The sequence below is a fragment of the Guyanagaster necrorhizus genome (genome assembly GCF_019112545.1).
Source record: "Guyanagaster necrorhizus MCA 3950 unplaced genomic scaffold BT62scaffold_20, whole genome shotgun sequence".
In the NCBI taxonomy this organism is placed as follows: domain Eukaryota; kingdom Fungi; phylum Basidiomycota; class Agaricomycetes; order Agaricales; family Physalacriaceae; genus Guyanagaster; species Guyanagaster necrorhizus.
The window spans coordinates 416481-440769 of record NW_025064899.1 but is presented as its reverse complement, the minus strand read 5'-3'; the positions used below and the strand labels follow the sequence as shown (position 1 = coordinate 440769).

The 24289-nt window shown below is 47.1% G+C and overlaps 9 protein-coding genes across 9 annotated transcripts; 4 read left to right on the top strand and 5 right to left on the bottom strand.

The window, feature by feature from the left end:
* The first annotated feature begins 1027 nt into the window (after positions 1-1027).
* Positions 1028-2882, top strand: BT62DRAFT_305530 (polygalacturonase). Its single transcript, XM_043180445.1, has 15 exons — positions 1028-1120; positions 1180-1306; positions 1362-1429; positions 1483-1553; positions 1605-1638; positions 1689-1757; positions 1810-1857; positions 1908-2002; positions 2055-2177; positions 2236-2292; positions 2349-2441; positions 2502-2537; positions 2599-2649; positions 2707-2776; positions 2831-2882. Exons 2-15 carry the CDS (start codon positions 1252-1254, stop codon positions 2849-2851), a joined length of 891 nt encoding a protein of 296 aa, XP_043037430.1. The 5' UTR covers positions 1028-1120; positions 1180-1251; the 3' UTR covers positions 2852-2882.
* Positions 2883-5549: 2667 nt separating this feature from the next.
* On the top strand, positions 5550-6453 carry BT62DRAFT_934513 (uncharacterized protein; the record flags this gene model as incomplete). The annotated part of the gene is made up of 2 exons (XM_043186746.1): positions 5550-5620; positions 5677-6453. A coding segment is annotated over exon 2 (460 nt), but the record flags the coding sequence as incomplete, so codon positions are not given.
* An 853-nt stretch (positions 6454-7306) lies between these two features.
* On the bottom strand, positions 7307-8354 carry BT62DRAFT_995715 (uncharacterized protein). Its single transcript, XM_043190538.1, has 3 exons — positions 8036-8354; positions 7897-7966; positions 7307-7847 (listed from the first exon to the last, which is right to left on the bottom strand). The coding sequence occupies exons 1-3, from the start codon at positions 8066-8068 to the stop codon at positions 7342-7344; spliced, it is 609 nt and encodes a 202-aa protein (XP_043037428.1). The 5' UTR covers positions 8069-8354; the 3' UTR covers positions 7307-7341.
* A 955-nt stretch (positions 8355-9309) lies between these two features.
* On the bottom strand, positions 9310-12885 carry BT62DRAFT_934510 (uncharacterized protein). Its single transcript, XM_043186745.1, is given in 23 exon segments — positions 9310-9491; positions 9548-9565; positions 9623-9763; positions 9822-9893; positions 9941-10300; positions 10352-10521; positions 10576-10908; positions 10921-10927; positions 10939-11001; positions 11026-11029; positions 11053-11056; positions 11073-11107; positions 11137-11139; positions 11168-11182; positions 11234-11304; positions 11353-11429; positions 11475-11515; positions 11568-11738; positions 11798-11968; positions 12026-12179; positions 12235-12387; positions 12418-12419; positions 12440-12885. The coding sequence occupies 23 exon segments, from the start codon at positions 12620-12622 to the stop codon at positions 9352-9354; spliced, it is 2388 nt and encodes a 795-aa protein (XP_043037427.1). The 5' UTR covers positions 12623-12885; the 3' UTR covers positions 9310-9351.
* Positions 12886-12994: 109 nt separating this feature from the next.
* BT62DRAFT_971744 (uncharacterized protein) lies at positions 12995-13937 on the top strand. Its single transcript, XM_043189037.1, has 2 exons — positions 12995-13105; positions 13162-13937. The coding sequence occupies exon 2, from the start codon at positions 13222-13224 to the stop codon at positions 13858-13860; it is 639 nt and encodes a 212-aa protein (XP_043037426.1). The 5' UTR covers positions 12995-13105; positions 13162-13221; the 3' UTR covers positions 13861-13937.
* Positions 13938-14155: 218 nt separating this feature from the next.
* Positions 14156-15138, bottom strand: BT62DRAFT_1078113 (uncharacterized protein). Its single transcript, XM_043179359.1, has 3 exons — positions 14918-15138; positions 14476-14863; positions 14156-14424 (listed from the first exon to the last, which is right to left on the bottom strand). The coding sequence occupies exons 1-3, from the start codon at positions 15046-15048 to the stop codon at positions 14392-14394; spliced, it is 552 nt and encodes a 183-aa protein (XP_043037425.1). The 5' UTR covers positions 15049-15138; the 3' UTR covers positions 14156-14391.
* A 137-nt stretch (positions 15139-15275) lies between these two features.
* BT62DRAFT_995712 (uncharacterized protein) lies at positions 15276-16896 on the bottom strand. The gene is made up of 8 exons (XM_043190537.1): positions 16790-16896; positions 16563-16729; positions 16345-16507; positions 15958-16288; positions 15874-15898; positions 15591-15811; positions 15478-15532; positions 15276-15423 (listed from the first exon to the last, which is right to left on the bottom strand). The coding sequence occupies exons 1-8, from the start codon at positions 16858-16860 to the stop codon at positions 15377-15379; spliced, it is 1080 nt and encodes a 359-aa protein (XP_043037424.1). The 5' UTR covers positions 16861-16896; the 3' UTR covers positions 15276-15376.
* BT62DRAFT_901401 (mitochondrial carrier) lies at positions 16874-18382 on the top strand (the record flags this gene model as incomplete). The annotated part of the gene is made up of 8 exons (XM_043183456.1): positions 16874-17101; positions 17150-17189; positions 17240-17361; positions 17418-17554; positions 17609-17783; positions 17832-17979; positions 18033-18261; positions 18313-18382. 8 exons carry the CDS (start codon positions 16874-16876, stop codon positions 18380-18382), a joined length of 1149 nt encoding a protein of 382 aa, XP_043037423.1.
* Positions 18383-20434: 2052 nt separating this feature from the next.
* Positions 20435-23358, bottom strand: BT62DRAFT_305330 (MFS general substrate transporter). The gene is made up of 21 exons (XM_043180444.1): positions 23151-23358; positions 22874-23093; positions 22804-22820; positions 22735-22745; positions 22616-22684; positions 22540-22568; positions 22449-22486; positions 22355-22387; positions 22261-22303; positions 22158-22207; positions 22024-22104; positions 21928-21973; positions 21839-21869; positions 21756-21774; positions 21658-21701; positions 21444-21604; positions 21310-21393; positions 20951-21259; positions 20837-20895; positions 20625-20790; positions 20435-20572 (listed from the first exon to the last, which is right to left on the bottom strand). The coding sequence occupies exons 2-21, from the start codon at positions 23020-23022 to the stop codon at positions 20560-20562; spliced, it is 1452 nt and encodes a 483-aa protein (XP_043037422.1). The 5' UTR covers positions 23023-23093; positions 23151-23358; the 3' UTR covers positions 20435-20559.
* Between the last annotated feature and the right edge of the window lie 931 nt (positions 23359-24289).

The following is a 24289-nucleotide window of genomic DNA, read 5'->3' as shown; positions in this document are numbered from 1 at the left end:
GCCAATTATCCCTGTAGAATATTTGGTGAGGATCTACCGACTTTCTTCCAACGTCTCCTTAAGATCGCCCTGCGCAGTCAGTCCTGTCCATTCCTTTACGTGGCGGCTAGGTAAAAACTTTTATGTTCGGCGGATTCTACATACTCTACGCGCCGCAGTCTTCAGAGACCGACAATTATCTTTCTCTAAACCTTTTTTGACTACATTCGGTTCCGCATGGCGCGGCATCTCAACAGGGCCATATCCCCGGCCCTCATAAGTATCGGTCATTTATCGGTGATCGATGCAGGACTTGCTCAAATTTGGATGCAATAGCTACCGCCGCTCTCTGACGGAGATGAAAAACCCCATCATCCAACTGCTAGGATGGCCCAGAAGACTTGAAGAGAAGGAGGTCCTAATGTCCAGCTCCATCCGATAGGACATGAATTCAGAAGATCCTCCAACGCTCTGAACTTCGACGTCTTGACGGTGCTTCAACGTGAGCTTGATGTTTTACTACTCCGTGTAAAGACCTGAGTTCTCCTACCACGTAGGAGACACATAGGAGAAATTTTCATTTTTGCAGGCCTTTCTGTCGCTGTGAATCATCAAGACGGCATAGGCAAAAGCGTCATCTTGCGACCGTGACCTTCCCCCTTCCTTCCTCCTTTTCCAGATGTTCGACAAAACCAAAGCACTTCATTTTCGGCGAGCAGGTTGTATAGTCAACCGGGCCGGGTCAATACGATTGGTCCCATGCGCAACCGCAATGGCTTTTACTTGGCAATTTTCTTCCAGCACAGATATCCCTTGCGTGTTTCTCTTAGAATACGTATTCCCGTTATTTTCCTCCGTGGTTAATCCAGCACGATCCCTCTAAATGGTATATAAACCTGGACATGGCGAGGTCAAAGCAGCAAGCTCTGCCTACTTTCTCTCCCTTCCATCTTGCACGAAATGTCCAACCTCGCTTTCTATCGATTTGTCTTTACCGCGACCGCGCTTGCACTTGTATCGGCCATCCCGACTGGAGAGCTCGAGGAGCGTGCCAGCTGCACAATCTCTTCTGTCTCCACGGCTTCGTCCATTTCGAGCTGTTCGACTGTCACTATTGAGGCCTTCACCGTTCCCAGTGGAAGTATGTTTATGTCTATTCTCCCTTCTATGAATCTTCTTGCTAACGACTATACTTCCTAGGTACCTTGAGCCTCTCCGTACGTGGCTGTTTTTACCTTTACACGTGTGTCGTTTTATACATAACATTAGCCCATGTCGGGCGCGACTATCACCATGGCTGGTGACATCACCTTTGCCAAAACCACTAGTTCGTATCCTAGCAGTAATTTTTAAGTTCAGTGCTTAACGGATTCACACCTCAGGTGATGGCCCGCTATTTACCATTGACGGCGACGACATCATTTTCGATGGCGCAGGATTCTCATTTGACGTGAGCAGGATCAAATCATTTCTTGTATTTTGGTAGTTAACTGGATCTCGTAGGGAAACGGCGCAGATTACTGGGATGGTGAAGGTACAAACGGCGGTGTCGACAAACCTCATCCCTTCTTAAAGTAGAACCTTTTCGCTTTGTCAATGGTGCCGCGATTTTATGTGTTCCTTAGGTTCAAGGGCTCCGGCACATACTCCGATTTCACCGTAAATCGATCTTTCTCTCCTACAGAATGCTGCTGAACGAGGGACAATAGGTCTTGAACAGCCCTGCTCAGGCTATATCCATCGGTAACAGTGACGGCCTCGTATTTGACAGCATCACTGTACATATAACACCTCTTTTTTGCCCCTTAACGAGCTGACTTGACCTTGTAGGTTGACAACAGCGATGGTGATACCGACGACCTCGGTCATAACACCGATGTGAGTAGAAGTAACTCTGGTCTCGCCGCGAAGAAACTGATAGTCTGTAGGGTTTCGACGTTTCGGCTGACGACGTGACTATCAAAAATTCGGTCGTCAAAAACCAGGATGACTGTATCGCAATCAACGATGGCTCGAACATCGTGTACGTGCCGTTCCATTTGTGAAAGCAGTTCCTCATCCGATAAATTTATCAGTTTCGAGAACAACCAGTGCTCTGGCGGGCATGGCATTTCCATCGGTTCCATCTCTAGTGACAAGTCCGTCTCCGACGTTACTATCTCCGGAAACACAGTCACCGACTCAATGTATGGATTGAGGTAAGGCCTTTCGTTGTCTATTTATACTCCATTTCTGAATAACACTCGCCGCGTATAGAATAAAGGTCAAGGCCTCAGCCACAGATGCTTCCGTGTCCAGTATCACATACTCTGGGTTAGGACCACTCAATCTCTGATGGCCTCATGGCAAACTAAAGACGACGTTTACAGAAACACCCTCAGCGGCATTGACGAATATGGAGTTCTGATTACACAATCCTACCCCGATGATGAGGGTACCCCCGGAACTGGCGCGCCTATTTCGTGAGTGGGCTTTAAGTTCATGTGGGGAATTTGAGCCGATGTTTGATACCTTTTGATTAGGGACGTAAACTTCACTGGAAGCGCTACTACCATCAAGTGAGTCTCGTGCAGCGGGTCCCTTAGGTCGTGTGCTCATGTGTTTCACCCTAATCTCCAGGGTCGGAGACGATGCTCAACGACTGGTCGTCAACTGTGGTGCCTGCTCTGGGTAAGCATCGTGTTTGTGCGTCTTTTTCCCCGCAGTGTTGACGTTATAATGCGCTAGAACTTGGGATTTCTCCGAGCTGACGATAACTGGTGGTTCAGAAGGAACAGTTTCCAGCGATGATGCTACTGTATGGCTTTTCTTTCGCGTCTTCTTGGGAACTTAATATTGACGCTGCCCTCAGATCTCTGGTGGATCGTACTAGGGCGGATTCATTCCGTAATTTAGTTGTGACTAATCTTTCTTATGCCCAAAATTTTTTTCGATTATACTGCATAATGACGGATAAGGTCCTTGATTTTGGATATTTGATCCGTAATCCCGTTCTTTGGGAACATGGTGCGAAGCTCAGACATCCGTACCGCATCGGACTTTGGCGGTAAAGCGATAATGACTGTGTCCATGGGTATTTTCCAAAAATCATGGCCGCCAGGCTCACGAATATCTTGTAGCATAGCTTCCCGTTTGTGCTCATTGATCCAGATTGCTTGCCTGGTGATAAATGCGATCATGTCAGTTTAAGCCAGACTTGAAGTATTTTCCACGTGACCAGGTTTCAAAGCGTTCGTGCTGTTTCGATTCTGCTATGATTATACTGATAAGCTGCGGTGGAGATGAGATGACAGTGACTGTGGCGGTGGAGCGGCGTCAGCGTTGGCCCGCCCTGCTGTAACAGGAAGTTCCAGGAAAGGACCCGCATCGAGATAGTTCAAAATAGAATGAATTAGAGTAAGCCGTTTGAAAACGAGGTAATGGTGTTTTAACATTCTGTCCGCAAGCTGTTCACTGACAATTCAAGAGACGCAGGTTTCCAAGAAGGCTATGTGTTCATCGTGTTCATTGTACAGTCTCGAGTGATTTGATCCACATAACAGATTTCGAGGACGCGGAGTTAAAGTTCTTAGAATCACGGCCTTTGGGTGGCAACATGAATGTTGATAACGCAATTCAGTTAACACAGAGAACACCATGACTGAGATGAGCTCTGCACTGGCAGATCAGGGCCTAGGGTTGGAGGAGCGCCTGTTATGATCTAATGTCGACTGGCAAGTGAGATATGGATTTTCCGATAAATGTATACTCCAGACTTATCTAGATATGTGCGACGCGTCTTCGGAAGAGCATTTATACAGAGAATTTTACAACCGGATAATCCGAGACACACCGTCATGAACAGCGCCGCAGCAACGTCGATGAAACTAATCCTGCAGAGAGAAGGTCAGTCGTACGTTCCTTGTCCCGTTGATTCCTCCTGCACCGCCTGAAATTTGTGTCGTCAGGAATAAAATACCGAAACTTAAGTAGGTACTAAGCACCCAAGAGCTAGGGTAAAGCACGGAATGTTGCCAGGAAATTTTCAACGAACGGCTGGCAGCTACTGAGGGAAATAACAGTGCGAAGGATAGATTACTTTCTCGCGTTCCAGTAAGGGGATGTTACAATGATCTACCAACTGGATCAGCTTGGTAATCAATTAAAATGGAGAGAAATGAAACACAGGCTCAGTCATCAGTGTTTGGGATACGCATGTGTGTAACGTTTTTACCCTGATCTCTGTCAAAGATGGCTCGCTGACGCATATATCAACTCATTACGACGCCTAGACAACAATTTCGGAGCACCACTACTGTCTACAAAAATATTGAATAGATCCTAGAAACTGGACTTATGATGGTTCCATAATCACTGTAGTACCACAAGACAGACGCAAGGCTGATGATGCACCAATTGAAGTTGAGGGAACATGGGACATAATTCCGATGGTGATCAGGGAAAAGAGGGATGGAAGGCCGCCCATCCCTTGTGTTGAGATTTAGACTGTATCCAGAGTACATGCTTGTAAGACCTTTAGTCTTTAGGTTACAAACTCCTGAGGAGTTTCCCCATTGACTTCTCATATTTATACTAGACTACACCTTTTCTAGTAATTTCTACTTAATTACTTCAATTTCCCTCAGATTCTTTCCTTACTCGGCATGCCGGAATGCCGGATGGCTCGAATTCTCTCGCAGATTCCAACACCTCGAGCACGAGAGACATTGTTGGCAATGAGCGCTACTTCCGTTTATGGACATGAATAGACGGCAAATACCGACACCTTTCTTTCTGTACGTTGTCTTCGAGTCAGAACAACCCCTGAAAAGCCTCACTCATTGCGCATGGAAAAGACACTGTATCATGGATCTCTATCCGATAACAAAGGCAAACTGCAAGGCACATTGTTAGGACGAGTCCATCAGCCAATGGCGAACTGTTTTATGTACAGCCCGCCAGTCCTCGCGGTTATCAGATGCTCGATAACCTGTCTTCGAGTCATGGCTGCCCCCCTCCAGCAGTCCTTATAATCCATAGCTGGTTGAGCCATACGACAAATATCTTTAGCCCTTCCCATCTTTCTTGTTCTTACTTTCCCTCAGGTGGCAGTTCTCTCACAATTGCAAGCCTGATACCTTGGCTAATCGTGACACAGCCTTTTTTGTTTTTTTGTTGCGAAGCCGAGTGAATGTACCCGACCCTGTGGCCGTTATCCTTCAATCTGCAACGCCTCGACTTATATAATCCTCGCCATGCTCAATATGGCCCATATTATCAATACTCGACCACCCCAGCGCGCTCCTTTGCAGGGGGGGCAGGACCTCATGTATGTATTGGTATTGTAAACATATTTCTCTGTATTCTAACTCTTGGGCAGGCCGAATTAGAACAGGAGCTGATAAAAATTGTGGGACAGATCCGCCCGCTCCAAGGGACGGAGACTCGGTTAACTAAGCAGTACGGCATGACTGGCGTTATCGACTCCGTAGAGGTCTTCCAAGAGACCAAGGCCAGAGCATTATCGCGAAGAGACGTGCAATCTGTATCAACGTTGAGGGCTCTCAATGCTCTCTACGAGCTCCGCCTCGACCTCGCGGCCAAGCAGCGTGCGCTTCGCTTTCGAGTGAAACGTGAGCCACCTTTGATGACAGGTGACACGGTAAGATTATATTTTTAGCTGTCTTTTTGGATGCTTATCAACAAATAACATTGCAGGCGCCACGCCGCGTTGACGCCTCCAGATTTTGGGCTGTCCTCATTGGCATTGACGCGTACACGTCCTCCCCACTGCGCGGTTGCGTGTCAGACGCGTTGTTCATGGAGAATTACCTTACAGAGTGCCTTGGCGTGCCAAAAGGACGGATTCAACGCCTTATCGGTACCCAGCCATATACCTACCCAGGAGATCCCTCTATTCCTTCCCGTGCCAACATTATTCGGACCCTTCTCAGTGTCATGACCAACCCACAAATCGACTACGGCGATAACATCATAATTTATTACTCTGGCCACGGCTCGCACTATTCCTGTTCAGAGTACTTCCATAATTGCGACTCGGACTCTGATGATGGGCAAGTCTCTGTTGCAGGGAGTGGATCCATAGAGGCCCTCTGTCCAATGGACCGTAACACTCGAGACACCAACGGCACCGTTATTCCTGACATCAGCGACCGCGAGATCAATGCAATTCTTTTCCAAATTTGTCGCATCAAGGGAAATCGAATCACCTTGATCCTAGATTGCTGTCACTCCGGTGGCGTAACTCGGGACTTATCCGGGCCAGGAGTTCGCACTGTCCTCCCACTCGCGTCACTCGAGGACATGCTCATCGCCGCGGACGAAAGTTTGAAATACTTCCCTGGTTATAAGTCCGTATTGTCGGAGGACTGGCGCCCGGATATGGATTCTCATGTAGTGATGGCAGCGTGTAGGGAGTACGAGTTTGCAAAGGAGAAACGCGGGAAGGACGGGTTCAATGGGATTTTCACACAGAATATTGTTCACGCTCTCAACTCTGGTCAGTTGGGAGAAGGATCGACGTATGTCGACCTTGTTAACTCCCTACCTCGCTCGCGCCACCAGACGCCGGTTGTCGCTGGGAAAAATAAGCACGCAAAACTGTGGTACCAAGATTGATGTCACAGATTGGTGTCGGTACCGTCATTCGCGCCGGCCAGATGTTCATGTGGAAAGCAGGACTCCCAATAACAGGTCGGCCCTTGACTTACTACTTATGATCACGATAGAGTAATGATATTATACGTCCTGATGATAACTGTTTTGAGTTTGATCTTCTTTCACGACAGCCCATGCAAGCCCCTGCCGCCTCCCTAGTGTGATCTTTTCATTACTACCTCTTTACTCTCTCTTTGGCGTTTTTTCCTTCAGTAATGCCGCAACGGTGCTGGATTTATCGACAGTGTTGGTCAAAGAGGGCGAAACTTGAGTATATGCTGACCTACTATGAGTTTGTAGCAGGAACAACGCCTATTCTCATCCGTTGCCTTACCTTGCTAGTGTTGATGAGCCACTTACTGAATGTATATCGTCCGATCCCCATGTCAACCGAATGTGGTGACAGCCAGCCTCGCGAAGCAGTCCGTGAAGTATTCATGACCAGCCTGGGCATCACCGATGCCTGGCACCCCATCGAATTCCTATAGCCATTTGTGGCACTCATAGAGCATTGACGTGTAGGGAAGTACGAAAAAGAAAGAAACGCGGGATATTTGAGAGAGGTACTTTTTTTTCAAAGACATCGTTGTTGTTGAAGAACAGGATCCGAGAAACTTATTATTAGAGCTTCGAACTGGGACGAATGTGGGATCACTAAAGGGACGTGTTTGAACAATTTGGAATGGTTTATAAAATTCCAATCTCTCATGGCGTTTCCCATGACATTCTAGAAGCGGCGTAAGGGTATGAAGAGAGAGAGAGGGCTGCCAAAACTACGAAGTGTTCCAGAGAAAGTGGGTCATATGCGCTCAAGTCAACGACGGACAGGATACCCTTCAAGTCCGTTAAATCACCCGCGTCCTCTTTCCACCGATTGCCCATCTGGACCAAAAGTATCTCTTTCTGTCCGAGATCCAAAATTACTTCACTGCTCACGGAAGGGAGGTCCTTAGTTTTAGCCTTGAAGCTATCGTTTGTTTTGGTCCCGGAACGAACACTAGTATTTTGCGGCGAGAAGGATGAAACCTGCATGTTCTTAATCATGTAAATCATAGAAAGATGTGGTAGATTGATGAATCGGAAGAAACTTTGAGAATGGTCGATTTGCCTGAGCCGGACAAGCCCAGGACGAGGACCTGTCGCGAATGGTAATATGGCTCTGAGAGGATATTGAAAGGAACGAAATATATCTTTGCGCGCTCTTGTTCTGTCTGCAAAGATTTCAATACATACTTTTAAGGGTAGTATGGATGGACTCACCTCTTGCGTGGAAGGGATGAGTTTGTGTGATCCGCAAAGTTGCTTGGAGATCAGATATTAGCACTGCTCTCTGGGAGGTCGGGCAATATCTGCGAGTAAATATGATGGCCCTCGAACCGGTATAGAGGCGAAGACGCACATTGCTGTCCGGTATCCTCGAAGCAGATGACATCCCATGGACGGCGGAATGTGTCGTCGGCGGCGACGGGTTCTCTCTAAACCTTCTGAGCGACACTACCCATCAAGATGATCGATTTTGACTTTGTGGCGTTCGCCGTTCAAGGCCAATGAGCTATTTGAACCGTGAACGACGCCTAAACAGACTGACGCTGGGTCCTTGTGTAGTAGGGTCGGAGTGACGAACATGGTATCTATCATCAAACGGCTTCTATGGTCTGCATTAGCTGTGTTGGGATAGCAATCCCGAGCGAGTACGAGAACGTACTCGAAGATACGATGGCAGTCAGCGGCAGCTGACTTGGATCGTGATCTGGACTTATTTAGTATCTCGTAGAAAGATCTCGAAGTAATACAAAATGTATTTAAGTAGAACGTCTCTCTCTCGAGAGGCTAATTCTAGTTCTCTGTACATTACTCTGCTCTCTACTTACAACAAGCTGGAGGTAATGAAGAGCCTGGGGAACGCATCTTTGCATAGTAGGGCCAAAGAACGGCTAACAAAGCAATCACTACCTCTCCTTCCACCGCATACATTCTGCCATTGAAAGGACCCTCCATTTCCACAACTTTCTACTGGTAGGATCGACAAGCATCCAGATATCGTGGTTCTTTAAACCGATACGTAGTGGGCAGAGCTCATGAACTTAGTCGTGACGATGATGCTTTGGGGGTCCCAGCACCAATTTCTATCCACAGATATGCAGCATCCTTGGTCTCCTTTTGCGCCTCGTATATGCGGTCGCAAAATCGATGGGCGATTTACATATTGGACCACTAAGTCTAATGTTATTGGTGGTGATCATCTGTAGTACAACTAGCGACACGGATGCTTCTGCAGTGCAGGGTGGGATACAAACCCGAGATACATAATTAATATGGACAGGCCGGCAGATCTCAATTAGTCATGGTCCCATTGAACAGCCGATTATCGTGCGGCTGTTGATATGTTTTGTATGTGGGGGAGTTACAGAAAGGATACTAATTAACATGCAAACAGAGAAATCATAAGCGGGCTAGTCCTTACGCATTTGTGTACGTGAATCGCGTATGGGATAGAGAATGTTGATGTCATACTATGCCGTCCGCCATTTATGTGAAAAACTGTATCGTGTACCACAGCGATAATTTCCCTCATCAGTCTCGAAGCCAGCACACTGGCAATTTTATTATCCTACTCTTTTTCCCTCAGATAACCGCTTGTACAGTTATTCAAGGGACGTGAATCATGTTGTGCTTTCAAGGAAATCCGCATTCTGATACGATACTGAGTACATGTTAGAAACGATGTCCACAAGCATAAACACAGAATCCAATAAGTACGGTGACTCGGATAAGCATCGAGTCAACTAGAACTGCGATAATACTACCGACAATAAAAATTCCAAGAGATATTCGGGGGATCGGCGAACGGATTGCTGCGACAGCAAGTGTCAGAACATCAAGCGATAATCAATCCACAAGTAGCACTTACCAGAAGATTCCGACGTATCTGCAAGTGTAGTCCTGTCAGCTCTATGTGGCATATAAATGTGACGCTCCCGCTCACCTTCGGGGGTAATAACTCCATCTGATTCGACCTCGTAGGTACGAAGTTCTGATTGTGATAGATCACCCCCCGACGAAGCATCATGATTGTACTTTGATTCAAAGTCCTTCAGCATGTCAATGTATCTTTCGAGTCGTTCCCCTTCATAGTGAAATTAGCCTAATACAATCCAGGCAGGCGTGCTGTGGGCACTACTCACTTGGCACAACGCTTTCGTTCACAACGCTTGAAGAACATTCGGCAAGACGCTCAGTTATCTCCGTCTTCATTGCTGAAGGAGGTGTCATGAGTTATTAAACGCAACGGCGTCTACATTACCTTCGTCTTGGACCAGATGTATGCTCAACTCCGATTGATCCAAGTATTTCGCAACGTCGAGGCTCATAGGATGAAAACCACAGGTCTCGTGGAGGAGAGTGGTGCTGCCAAGGGTGCGAGAGGGGTGGAACAGCACGTCGTGGCCGAAATCTTCCACGGAATACGTATAAACATTATCCGATGCGTGTTCTTCTCCGTTTTTGGCACCATGCGGATCGCTTGAAAGGTAAACATCCGGAACATACACCTGCTGATTGTTGGTAGGAAAGGGCGCGCCAATGAATAAGTACAGATCGCTCGTGGGCGGCCGATGGACCTTCGGGTCTGCTTCTACACAAATTGTGAAATGCCGTTGCGTAACTAGAGAAGATTTAGAGGACCTCAGTCGCTTTGGGGACTAGGGCTACATACGTTGAGAAACGACCAGCTGCGGGAGGGGATCGTCGGAACCCATGCCGATCTGAGCCAAAATTCGTGGGCCCTGTGAGAACCAGGGGAAGAGAAGTTCGCGTTTTGCTGCAGTTGTCAGTTGTAAGAGACAATCCAAGTCGATAGTTCTGATATTTTCCGACAACGTATATCTATAACCCGATTCGTTTCAGCAGATTCACCATCAGCAATGTAATCGAACGTACCGCCACAGGCCATTCGGCAGTTCGAGAAGATTCCCAGTTTCCGATAGTTCGAACATCCAGATTCCAACGGACAGTGGTTTATCCTCAGGGAAATCTACCATGAAATGACGACCTGACAGGGTATCACTTACAACGATCTTCCCGAACAGGGTGTCAAGATCAAGGGGGAAAGAAACATTCCGATAGCGTGATACCCCCGCGGAAATCACGTCGTAGTAAAACAAGAGATGTTCCTTTACAATCAAAGGCGCCTGCCGGCATCGCAAAAAGAGATCGAACGAACGCTGTATCTCTGGTGAAACCGGTCGGTACATGTCAGCGAGGAAAATTGTGCAGAGCATTTTTCTTATCGGCGAGACGCCAAAGTCATCGACTTGTAAGTCATCGAATAAGAGACGCCCATCTGTGGTAAAGCGCGCGTCTTCGGGTTCCTGTAATGTTGATACATTCAGTGCTGACTATGGAATGAGCTGAGGTAAAGGCCGCTGCTCACCAAGGTTGCTTGAAGATTTGTTAGTGAGAATATAAAGGCGTTCTGCAGGGTTGCTGGTCAAACGGGTATCTGGTTTATAGCTGAAGGATCGAGACGTACATAGAATCCACAAGTCTGTGGACGGTTCAGTTTGAGGACGGCAGCTGACTTTCGTATGAATCATACCAGTAGACAATATGCGAGAGGCTCGAGACGCTTGTCAAAGAGCTTCAGAAACTCGGTCCATGTCATTTCGTCTAGAGCCCAATGAGCCACGTCAATGTGAGACCACTCAAAATCCATACCGGCATTTCCGTGGAATACCAAACAAGGAGTAGATCCGGACTCAACAACACCGTATAGTTGGCGCAAGTTTGGATGTCTTTTACTAGTCAATTTCAGTAGGAGGAAGAAGCAAGCCACTTACCTTTTAGCCACACTATGAATGTCCAACTGCTTCTTCCATTCCTTGGTTTGTGTGAGTTTCATCGACAGGAGATTCGAGCAGTCATGGACTTACCACGAGTCCCAGATCTCCAGAATACTCCTTCACGACCATGACTCTGTTCGATGTGGAGACATCCGCCACGAAGGTGACGCTCTCACCCGTCCTTCTCGTGTACGACTCACTGAAATTATTTTTGGCCCATATTTCCCGAAGCTGAATATCGCCGTAAAGTAGACTGTGGAACTAAGGGATCATTAATCGGCCGTAGGGGCTGGAAGGACAAAGGATATGATGAAATGAACCTTGTTGTTGACCACCGGATTTCTTGTATTTGTTCTCATGTGAGATACGTCACGCCGGATATCATGGATATCATGTGTGACGGCCATAAGCTCAGTTTGCGAAGTTTGAAGAGAAGAGATTCCATGGTTTATTTGGGAAATCGATGCATTGGATTTCAATGTCAGAGACAGCTATGAGAGTATTCCATCAGAATATCGGAGTGAACTTATTGAACCGCGAAAGCAAACCATTAGATTCGACTTGGCGGTTTCCATGGCTTGGCGATGTCCATCGATTTCCCCTTTGACGTTCTGTGAAGCTACAAACTCTCTTATGGCCTTCCAAGGGCCCCTTCGACTTCGTTCGATGTCGCGCACCTGAGTTGTGAGTTTGGACAGAAACCTGCACCAATATACATTAGAACTGGATATTCGCTCAAGGCTGGAAGGATAACTACTCCTGGAACCCAAAGCAAGCTTTTCGAAGATCTTCGATATATGTGACACCCTCAGGTACGGCAGATATCTTGATACCGGCGTCGCGGACAATTATCAAGATATCGGTGATATCCTTGGCGAGATCCTTCACGTCCTCCTTGTTCTTTTGATATCGCTGCCGAGATACTGTTAGAGGTGCAGAAAGGCCACGGAAACGCAACTAACTTCCAAGTTCGTTAGGAAAACTACAGCAACTCCACCAAGGCCCTTCAAGAACCCCCCAACCACTGGCACCATCTCACCGACCGCAACAATACCGTTTGCGAGCTGGAGGGAAACTGTTATTGCATCGTTCGAGTTCCCGGAGGGTGTCATGGTTGTTTTCGAGGAAGAGGTCAGTTTGTTCATGGTAGAAGTGGACAAGAAATTGTTAAGTGCCGAAAGAGTTGAACATGCCTGCACTGCACGGAAAGGGCACGAAGACACCACGCGGGTCCAGCATCGTTGTTGCTGTGTACACCGCACCAGAGCACAGCAGTCCTTTCAAGTTCGTGGTTTTCAAGAAGGAAAAGGTTAAGTGCATAGGGTTTGCGGCGGGTAGTCCTGGTAATGAATAAACCACTAGGCGGAAATTGAGAGCCTAAAAGTTCAATTTCATTAGTACTCTTTCAGTAGTGGACTGTTCTTCCCTGATCAGTCAAAACAGAAGCAGGGGACACGTGTTCTTGCAATGATCCTGTGCAGCTCGCCGGCCCGACTGACTCGGCCGGTACGTCTCCAAATGCGACTCGCAAAAGAACGCAACACGTTATTTTATGCAACCTCGCGGCCAAGCAGCGTGCGCTTCGCTTTCGAGTGAACCGTGAGCCACCTTTGGTAACAGGCGACACGGTAAGATTATATTTTTAGCTGTCTTTTTCGATACTTATCAACAAATAACATTGTAGGCGCTGCGCCGCGTTCACGCCTCCAGATTTTGGGCTGTCCTCATTGGCATTGACGCGTACATGTCCTCCCCACTGCGCGGTTGCGTGTCAGACGCGTTGTTCATGGAGAATTACCTTACAAAGTGCCTTGGCGTGCCAAAGGGACGGATTCAACGCCTTATCGGTACCCAGCCATATACCTACCCAGCAGGTCCCTCTATTCCTTCCCGTGCCAACATTATTCGGACCCTTCTCAGTGTCATGACCAACCCACAGATCGACTACGGCGATAACATCATAATTTATTACTCTGGCCACGGCTCGCGCTATTCCTGTTCAGAGTGCTCCCACAATTGCGACTCGAACTCTGATGATGGACAAGTCTCTGTTGCAGGGAGTGGATCCATAGAGGCCCTCTGTCCAATGGACCGTAACACTCGAGACACCAACGGCACCGTTATTCCTGACATCAGCGATCGCGAGATCAATGCAATTCTTTTCCAAATTTGTCGCATCAAGGGAAATCGAATCACCTTGATCCTAGATTGTTGTCACTCCGGTGGCATAACTCAGGACTTATCCGGGCCAGGAGTTCGCACTGTCCTCCCACTCGCGTCACTCGAGGACATGCTCATCGCCGCGGACGAGAGTTTGAAGTGCTTCCCTCGTTATAAGTCCGTGTCGCCGAGGACTGGCTCCCGGATATGGATTCTCATGTAGTGATGGCAGCGTGTAGGGATTACGAGTTTGCAAAGGAGAAACGCGGGAAGGACGGGTTCAATGGGATTTTCACACAGGATGTTGTTCCCCCTCTCACGTCTGGTCAGCTCGGAGAAGGATCGACGTATGTCGACCTTGTTAACTCCCTACCTCGCTCGCGCCACCAGACGCCGGTTGTCGCTGAGAAAAATAAGCACGCAAAACTATGGTACCAAGATTGATGCCACAGATTGGTGTCGGTACCGTCATTCGCGCCGGCCAGATGTTCATGTGGAAAGGACTCCCAATAACAGGTCAGCCCTTGGCGTACTACTTATGATCACGATAGAGTAATGATATGATACATCCTGATCATAATTGTAAACATTCGACAAAGTTATGAACAATATGGTACCAGAACGGAGGGACGTGCCATGAGTTAATGGGTATATTATCTTTAAACATTTGTTCATTAACATGAACCCCATATATCAAACGAGTTCAGTGTCAGGTACCAGAGAATAACCTAAGAGCACTGTCGCAATATAGAACCTAATAGCAATCGTACAGAAAATTGAGAACATCCTACGACACGCATAAGTCAGTATGTTTGGGATATCAAGGATTCACACTAACCCTAGCATCATCGTCCCATGGTTTCACACCTTGGCACAACAGCTCCTGCACTTCATCCTCAGTGAATCCCCAATTGTCCATTCTCTCCTCCATTTCGCTTTCTATATCCCAGTCAATGCCACTTCCAAATTTTCGGCGGTAACGGTTCTCCCCCGTGGCCGGGACTTTTCCACGGGAGGTTTTCTTCCCATTCTTCTTTGACTGTGTCTTTGGCACATCGGAAGAGACGCTGGCGGCTTCATGCACAGTTTTTTCTGGGGCTTCGCAAGTGGAAGAGATAGCGTCTATGTCCTCCAGTGCCAGGTGGTCGCGCGAGTGAGAGTAACGACATTTATAATCGCCAAATCGGCAGTAGCCTTTCAGAAAGTGCAAGCAGACGTTCTGTCCACTATAACATCAAGGTCAGCAGCTCCACTTTTCCTTTATATTAAAAGCCACACACAGAGAATTTTGAATGCTATCAGTGTCGGCAGCATGCGAATATGTACACTCGTCGCCCTTGTTACAGCCCTCGTGGTTATAGAAGCGACATGCAACTCCGTTGCCTACATGAAGAGAGACGCTGCTCGACATTTTTGTGGCCGCAAGAAATACAAGATGGTGGTAGCTGGTGTGAAACGCGACCAGCTTATCGGAAACAACTAGCTGGTAATTCAGAAAATGACACGCCTATGTATTGTCACGTGGTTATTGTTGATGTATCACGGGACTACGGGCCGGAAAGCCGCGCACATCGTGAATGGTCTCGAGTTCAGACTCTAGACCGAAGCATTAAACTCAGCCGATTTCATGAACTTCAAAGTCACTTATGCACACAAGCGCCGCAGTTATTATATTTGAGTCGCAATAAACCAATTAGTATTGACAAAAATTCGAGAAGTCGGCGGTTGGCGGAGTTGGTTCAGTATAGCTTTGAGAGCCCAGAATATTCCTGTTCGCGTTTGCACGCTAAGATCATCGATCAGTTTGAGGGGGAATGTGAGGTGACGGCATAGAACAAACCTTCTCTATGCGCTTTCCAGTGGTCCCTCTGGCAAATTTCGCTACAATAATATGACTATTGTACAAACCCCATCAATGCATTTGTCGAATGGTAAGGGAAATATATTGGTCACCTTTTTACAGCCAGAACATTGCTGCCATTCCTTTACGGTTTCTTCCCTCTTCCCACATCCTGGCTCGCTGCATGCTCTCAATACGTACTGCTTGACGACAGTGTCACTGTCAACCCATTTCACGACCTCTGGCTTCGCCCACAAATCCTGTGTAAGCCATAGATGATCATGGGCAGTTTCGCGCCCATTCATTGAGCGGGATGGAGTGGCTTTGAGGTCGGCTAAATTCATAAACAAATCCAGTCAGTGATCGATGAAAAACTCATGACGGATTTGCCATTACATGGTCTCTTAGAATTCGCAAGCACCTTTATGGAAACGTTGACACCATTGTAAGCGGATATCACTATGCGAGAGAAAGACCTACTTTGATGAGCACCTGAGGGTTTGCTTCGACGGCTGCATGTAAATATTGTCGGGCAAGCTCGCAGTCGCCCCAAAGAGTAAAAGCTGCCAAAGCTGCAGGGTAGACCATCTCGTCCTGGGCCCATTTAATTTTCTTAGTCAAGGGAGTTGAAGAAGGCTCCTTAAAGTCGATTCCACTTCCAGGCGGAGTCCCATCCGTGGAATTAATCCATTGTTGGGTAAAGTAGAGAGCATCAGCCGGTCGCCCTGCTTGCAAGAGCAGCGACCCGACCCAATATCGCTGTCCCATGTTATCGGAGCGGCAGATACGGAGAACCTCGAACGAGACTTCTCTGGGCATCGGATAGCAGTCAGTGGATGATCAATGTATGACAGCTGGTATGCATACATGGCTTTGGTCCAGTTCTCAAGGTGAATATACATACGCGTCATGGTGCCAAGAAGGCGCATATACGGCCGAGTTTCGAGAATGCCCCAGAAATCAGGGGCACCGTACTGCGCATTGTCTTCAAAGCAATCCTCTCCAAGCGTCCTCTTCAGCCTATCACGTCCTAGACAGATTTTAATACAGAGATGATGTAAAATAGGACCAGAGTGGCGAGGAACCTTGTCGTTCCCCTCTCTTCAGGAACTCGATAGCCATTTCGTTGGGCATTGCTAGTGCGAGGGTGACGCATGCATCCAAATTCTGGGGGTCTTCCATGGCCTTCAAAAGGAAAGGTATTGCTTTCTCAGGTTTCTTTTTCTTCATCCATTCCTGTCCTTTATCCAAGCTGGATTAGCAGAATGTTAGCATCAAGAATAAAGTCAATTCATGATAAGAAGGAACACACTTCCTCTGTGATTCCTGGGATAGAGCACCGCCATAAAGTCCAAACATCCCTTCAGCACCCCAGCGCCTCATGGTCAGGAATAAAATGAACGGATACGTAAAAGCGAATTGTAACGAGGGTGAACTCAGGGGCGTGAGAATCGGGACTGCCAATCATCCGCGTTCCGGATCGGACCGTATTACTACTATCTCTTCATGTTACCATGAGCAAAGGTACTCCTTTGCTCTTCTTCTCCTTCCTTTATGCGACATACTATCTATCATTCTAGTCGAGCTGAATCCGCTGTTGGACTTCCTGGCCGGAACCATCGGTGTAAGTGGAACGTTAGGCATGGAGCAACGCAACTGACTATCTCTCAAGGGCATAGCTGGTCTTGTTGTTGGATACCCCTTCGACACTGGTAATTTATCGCTATGGATTATAGCGCGCTTCCTTATTATTGCATTTCAGTTAAAGTTCGGTTCCAGAATCCTGAGATGACCGGAAAGTATCGGTCGACAATGCACGCGCTCACAACGATCATTAAGGAGGAACGATTCATCGGAATGTATAAAGGGATCACCTCGCCATTGGTCTGTCAGCTGTGCTCGAATGAATTTGACTCTTGAGATGCTAATATTTACCTTAGGCCACCGCCGCCCTCATGAACGGCCTGGTATTCGCGTCTTACCGGTTTTTTATGAAGATTCAATTAGAGAACAACAGTTCAATTCCTACGCTTACTCAGATTGCTCTCGCTGGCGCTGGAAGTGGTATTGTGTCATCGTGTGTACTATATCTCTACAAACTGTATCTAATTCTCACCGATCAACCGTGCAGCATCGTGACAACACCCACCGAATTGATTAAGATTCGTCAACAATCCCTTCTTGTCCCAAGCTCGACTTATGATGTGGTTCTTGATATTCTACGAAAGAATGGAATCCGTGGACTGTATCGTGGCATTGCGGCGACTGCATTAAGAGATTTGGGTTACGGTTCCTACTTTTTTGCAGTACATTTACATTTCTCATCATTTATGAGTATCTAACAGGAACCATAGTACGAAGCAACTTCCCGATATTTCACACCAACTCCCGGATCGTCTCTCCATCCCTCTGAGATTCAGCTTCTGCTATCACAAGTCGATGGTCAGGTTCGCACCCCCTCATGGATTGCTATGTTACTGGCTGGTGGTGTGGCGGGAATAGGTATGTTCCATTCATACCAAAGATTCTGTCGTTCATGTTATATTACTTTCCAGCCGGCTGGGTGACAACTTTCCCTCTCGATGTCGTCAAGACCCGCATGCAAAGCACCGAAAGTTCATACAGAAGTTCGATACTAGGCCCGGACACGAGGTCAAGTCCCAGTTCTCCTCTGCTATTGCCAGGATCAAATCGGTATCGGACCGTGTGGTCTACAATTGTTGCATCTTATGAAGCTGAAGGACTGGCTGTCTTCTTTCGAGGATTGGCGCCTACTCTCGTTCGGTAATGTCTTTCTGAATTCACCTTCAAGGGTCTGATCTTATGTCTCATCAGCGCGGTACCAGTGAATATGGCAACTTTTGCCACGTTCGAGGCGATCACACATGGCTTCTCACAAGCGTAAGCTCATGCTTGATGCCCTGACATTTGTTACATTATAGAGGGACGATCAGAACCACATCCTTTTCAGAAACCAAGCAATTAAATCACGTGTATTATTTACATCTTATCAGCAAGTATACTTCTGCATTCTTATCCGCATTATTCTACCTGGTCAACGGTCGTCGGCCAGCCACACATCATTTTCAGGCTTTCTGATATCAAGGGTGAAGAATGTCTAGGGAAAAACTGCATCAGCATGTCCTATTGAAACCATGAAATCACACGGACTACACAGGAAGCACCTCCCTGTCCTTGTGCGTACCGCATTTTCTAAAACTAATGTAAAATCCTCACCTGGCTGGTCGTAGTGCAGTAATGTGATCAAGATTCGCTGGCGGGCTTTTCTAACCCCAAGCCTGACTTGGGGGAATTGTATTGTGACACTCCTGAGTGTCTGAGCCGAGCTTCAGGCTCGCATCACTCCTAAGTTTGCGAGTCGACAGCCAGCTTCGGATACCCTCTTGTATCTCCGTACCATCTGTCCGGGCTTTTGCAGGCGTACTCGTACGACCATTTGGTCTCGAGAATGCTGTTAGTAGCGCGGAAAAGACCGCATTGACTCAATTCTGATCGCTCGATTATCGGTTCAGGATTCAAACTTTGGAATTGGGACCTACCGTTAATCGTCCGCTGCCCCTTTTCCGAATCTTCGAAATTCCTAACATTCTCTTATCACAAGTGCGATGCACGTCAGTGTACATGACGATTACCACCACCTCAGAGTGGTAACTCATAGATCTTCATAAGCACAGGTCTATAGCAACGTACCAACGGGTGCTAGACATATCCTTCGGGGCTATTTTCTTCCTAACGTATACGCCAAGTTTACCGCCGCGATATTACATCTGTGTTCAGTCTCTTTAGTCTTGTCCTTCCCATCGTCTTAACCGACCATTGATCATCAACAAGCCAAACATCGGTTCTCGATGTTTGGTATCACCCCTGCTGAGAAATCTATCGAAGCCCGACTATGGAACATGTGGAACGTCCGGAAAAACTGATGCCTCTGACTAGGGGGACAGAATGCCCCGTTTCGGAATGACGTTCATGACCGAGTGTGGCTCACGGTGAGGTACCGGGGCTGTTGTCAGATCAACCGATCTGCACTGATATTCCTATTCTGGGGACAACTGCACCGCTTCCTCGCCGTGCTGTGAAGTTACACGGTCACAGCAAGCTATATCAGGTCACTGCCTATAAATTGATTGGATTTCTCCGTCGTCTATATAAGCCCTTGGTATCTAATGTTCGCATCCTGCTCACTGATTTATACAACTACCCACTCGACATGACCTTTTACGCATACGTTGATGATAACGGCACCTCATATGTCGGCTACTTCGCTGGTAATCCTCATGATAGGATTACAGTTTATTCAGATGGCACGAATAGTTTGGGGTGGTACGATGATGGCCAGGATCCAAATGAGAAAATCAAGGTTAGTCTTGTGATCACAATTTCCATTCCGCCATTGAACATCATAATGTTTAGGGGAAGGGAATACCATGTATTAGGCTCTACTTTGGGAAGAAGGCAGCGTATTTCTTCAGAGAGTGTTGTCATCCAGCGTAAGTTCACCCTTTAGCTCTGCTTCACATGCAAACCTCATGCGATCATGGTTACTCCCAGGCCGGACAACCTATGTATGACCCGGTCACCTGTATAACCTCCTGTATGTTGGGATGCACCAAGGCGGTAACGCGCTGTGCTTTGGGATGCGGTTAATGTACAGAAAACAAGAGGCTGCGAACTCGCTATGAAGCTTCCATTGACACCGTTCCGATATTAGATGTCTGTTAATTTACCATATGTACACCCTAATTATGCTGCGGAAAAACAAGCGAGGAACGAAAAGGCCTTAAATATCTCAGCCTAGCAATAGATTCGCTACAGGGCTAGCAGAGGTCCTTTGGGGGATAAATAGCTTCTGTTAGGCAGCGTTTACTCTCGACTCATGTTGGAACCATTAGAAAATCGACGTTACCCAATTAAAGGGAGAGCAGAGGTTCAAGAAATTGGTTTGCCATCTATAGCTATCAATCATAGGTAAATAGTGATGGTTACCTTTCTTCGTGTACATGGAATAGCAGGCTAAATGAAGTCTGTATCATGATACCTCCCAAGAATGATGCATCCCCTCTACAAGGTATATCTTCATCGTGATGATCAATACATTAAGAGCACTTAAGAGTGCAATGACTCACTTGAATAAAGGGGAGTCGGCTCCTAGATTGGCGAAATCTGCTTTGCGATCCCTTTGAATGCCTTCTTTCACGCAAAACACCTCCTTGGCTTGGTTGAGTCTGTGGTAGAGACATATTGTGAATGCAGAGACGACGAATGCCATACACAAGAACCCGAGCACGAAGCCTATCACCATCATTACCTTATCGAAGCAAGCACGAACATTACACACCATGACCCAAGTGAAATCTCGGAGTGTCCTGTGTTCTGTATATGAACGAGGAACAAATCCTGGAGGAAAGAATCTCAGCAGCTCTTTCTGTCCACTGAGAAGACAAATCATTACCCTCCAAGATTACCGACGCCGCTCTGGAGTCCGATAATCACGCCTTTCTTCAGCGAGCTACCCGCGTTCCCTGATCCCCAGACCAACATCAGAGGAACGGTCGGGAAAACTCCGCATGTGATCAAAATACAGCCTACATATCCGACGCCCGGCAGGTCCGTCGGGCTCGTGGCGTAGAGCATCGCGTATCCGAGGATGGCGAGCAGCGAGCATCCCATGATGAAGGGTCCGCGTACCTTGAACCGGTCAGACAACGTACCAAGAAGCATGGTAAAGACGCAGCCAATGGCGTAAGGTGGTATTGTCATCCTGTGGAATAAAAGTGAGATATATTAGTGCTGTTGGAGGGGAAGACATACAGTTGAGCTTGAGAAGCGGAGTATCCAAGAGCGTTGATAATTGTGGGAAGGAATATCGAGATAGAGTATAAGGGCATTACCATGCTGAACATCGAGATAAGCTTGAGCTATTCGTCAGGAAGTCTGGAGCGTACCCAATGTACATGGCAGTCTGCAGCCATGACTTGTAATCTCGTAACGTCTCCCAAACGAAGCGCATCTCGAAATGGGATGGCTCTCCCTCATTATCACGACGAAGCACTTCCGCAAGGTGATCCTTTTCACTTGGGGTGAGAAATTTGGCTGTGCTTGGGTACTATCATGCTAGTACTAAGCGACGACGGCGGATTGTTATTGGATCATACTTACATCAGGCAGCTTCCACAATGCCAGTAGAGAAGCGACGATAGTTGCTGGTATTAGTCAGGTGAGCCGTCAGCTAAGGCGTCGAGTGAAAATTTACACACCTAATCCCTCCAACAAAAACTAGAGCACGGGAGAATCAATATTCAGAATATTGTATGACAATCTAGCGGTAATATTGACTCACGATCCAGGCCCATCCTCTGAGGTTACCAAGTCTACAAGTAATCATATCAGAACTAAACATGGATATTACACAAGTTCACGTTAACCGACCCATCCATTTTCTGGATAGCGAACGCGAGTAAGCCGCCAAATGCACCTGAACAGAAGGTAAGCTCATGTGAGAAAATGAGCTTGAGCTTAATTTACCAGACAGAGTTGCCGTTGAGAAGTAGAATGACAAGGGCCGCGCCTGGTCCTCGCGGCGATACCATACGGTGATGAGAAATGCTGGAGAAAACCATATAATGCCGGGTACAGGTTGAGGATTAAGAGGAACACACCAACGCCAGGAGGTAATCCTGCTTCAGCCAGACCCAAGAACACCCGGGCACTACATAATGATAAGTGAGAAACTCCACAAAAAACGAAGGAAAGAAACATCACACGATGAGGCCATGGTAACTTTTTACGAAAGCCATCGAGAACACTGTGAGAATGAACTTCGGATTAGTCTCCATGGTCTACGGTCCACACTTACTAACGAGCCCCCATGCAAGCATAATTCCGGGGACTAGCCGGGGCGAATTCAATGAGAGGCCGTTGAGCACGGGGGACCAGGGGAGGTTACTCACGCCAGATTGACGGTCGCATCAATTTCATAATAATATTACTGTGCAATGATTCGCTCTGTGGAATCAGATGGACGGCCTACACACCACTCACCATGGTATCTCCAGCAGACTATACGGGATCTACAATGTTGTTAACCCTGAAGTGGATTTGGAAAGCTCAAACGCACGAAGAACACAGCCGCCGTCAGCTGGTACCGAAGACCAGTCAATTCCAGGTCGTCCGCCATGCCGGCGACCTGATACCAATATCAACGAGACATATCGTAAAGTGTGAAATCGGAGGTACCCTTGCATTGCCTATAGTTTATTCAAGTCATTGGCACAGGCGGAACAGCATATAACAAAGCGTGCGTACCGATATTTCCTCGATCCCTTCAAATAGGGATAAGCATCTGAAGCGAAGAAAAAAAAGAGGGGCAACTCACAAAAAACTACAAAGGTAGAGGATTGCAATGATAGGAATCAAATTCAGATCAACCTTCCGTCGAATACTTTTGTCTACGGCTAGTGGTTCGCCCTCTGAAACCGGGCTCGCTACGCTCTTCTCGCTGTCACATCCGTTTGTCGGCGACATGGTGCGCTGAGACGAAGGGCGGATATCAAGGTAAGACTACTAGTCCGCTGATGATCGAAGGTTGTGTGGTTCTTAAAGTGCAACCGTCAAGGAGACGGTCAAACGAGCGCGGATAGTACGAAATTTACCAGACCACTATCGCTCTCTTCGTACACGCTGATCCGAAATTGAGAATCATTTTGTAGCTGAGAAACGCCGAAAGCCAGGGCATTCAAGTCGTCAGGCACCACTTCTTTCCTATTCAAACTTGGTAGATCTCGGCGACGAGAAGTCAGGATCAGATATAAGAATCGATAGTGCCTTGGGAGAAACAGTGGCCACAACAGAATGAACCGGTGCCTACGGTAGCCGAGCTGTCTCAGGCAGGTTTTCGATTTGAGCAAAGCAACTCGGTCCGTTCGGCTAAGAAGTGTGCTTCCATCTCGGCGATAAATATAGACATTTCGTAGTTTCTGGCAGGGAATGTGCGTAATTTATTGAAGAAAACACCTTTTTATACAGTACCTACCTTCATAAACATGTTTTCTGTCCTGAAAAGCCTCAGAACAGTGAGATGTTCACATCTCTTTGTAAGTGCTTTTATATAATAACGTTAAGTTTAATTGGCAGGACGTGCTGTGTGGTCCATGTCCGGGGTTACTCGATGAGGTCAGGAACCTGGTGTATCTACTATGTGATACTCTTCTGCTTGCACTGAGATCGAGTACAGGTAGAGTCTTGTGATACCTAAGAGTAAGTATTTTGCATCTGTTCACTGATTAAAGGTCAAACACAGAAAACTAACACATTAAAATCAATATAAGCTCCTTGTGATATTGTAACTTACTAGATTAATGTCATATTCAACTGCATGGGTTGCAGTGTATGTCAAAGCAGGTGTAGATGGTTTGGCAGATCAGCTGGCTGTAGACAGTGAACAGCAACAACCTACTCATCTGCACAGCAACAGGAAATTGAAAATTGAGCTTTTTTACAGTTTCTCTCCTTCCTCATCTCAAAATATGCAACAGCCCTGACTGGTATAAATGATTTGAGGCAAAGAAGCTTCCAGTGGAAATTATAGTGACACTGACTGTTGGTTTGGTAGGGAATATTATGCATTAACTTATTATGCTGGTGATTCATGTAAAATTACCATGTCTTTCAGGTCTCAGAGCTGTTGAACTTCAATATTTGCACCATCAGCTTGTGTCATAACACATTTACCAAAGCTCAAAGGACTAGTATCAACCTTGCAGAAGCTAGTGCCTCTTGCACAAAGTATCAA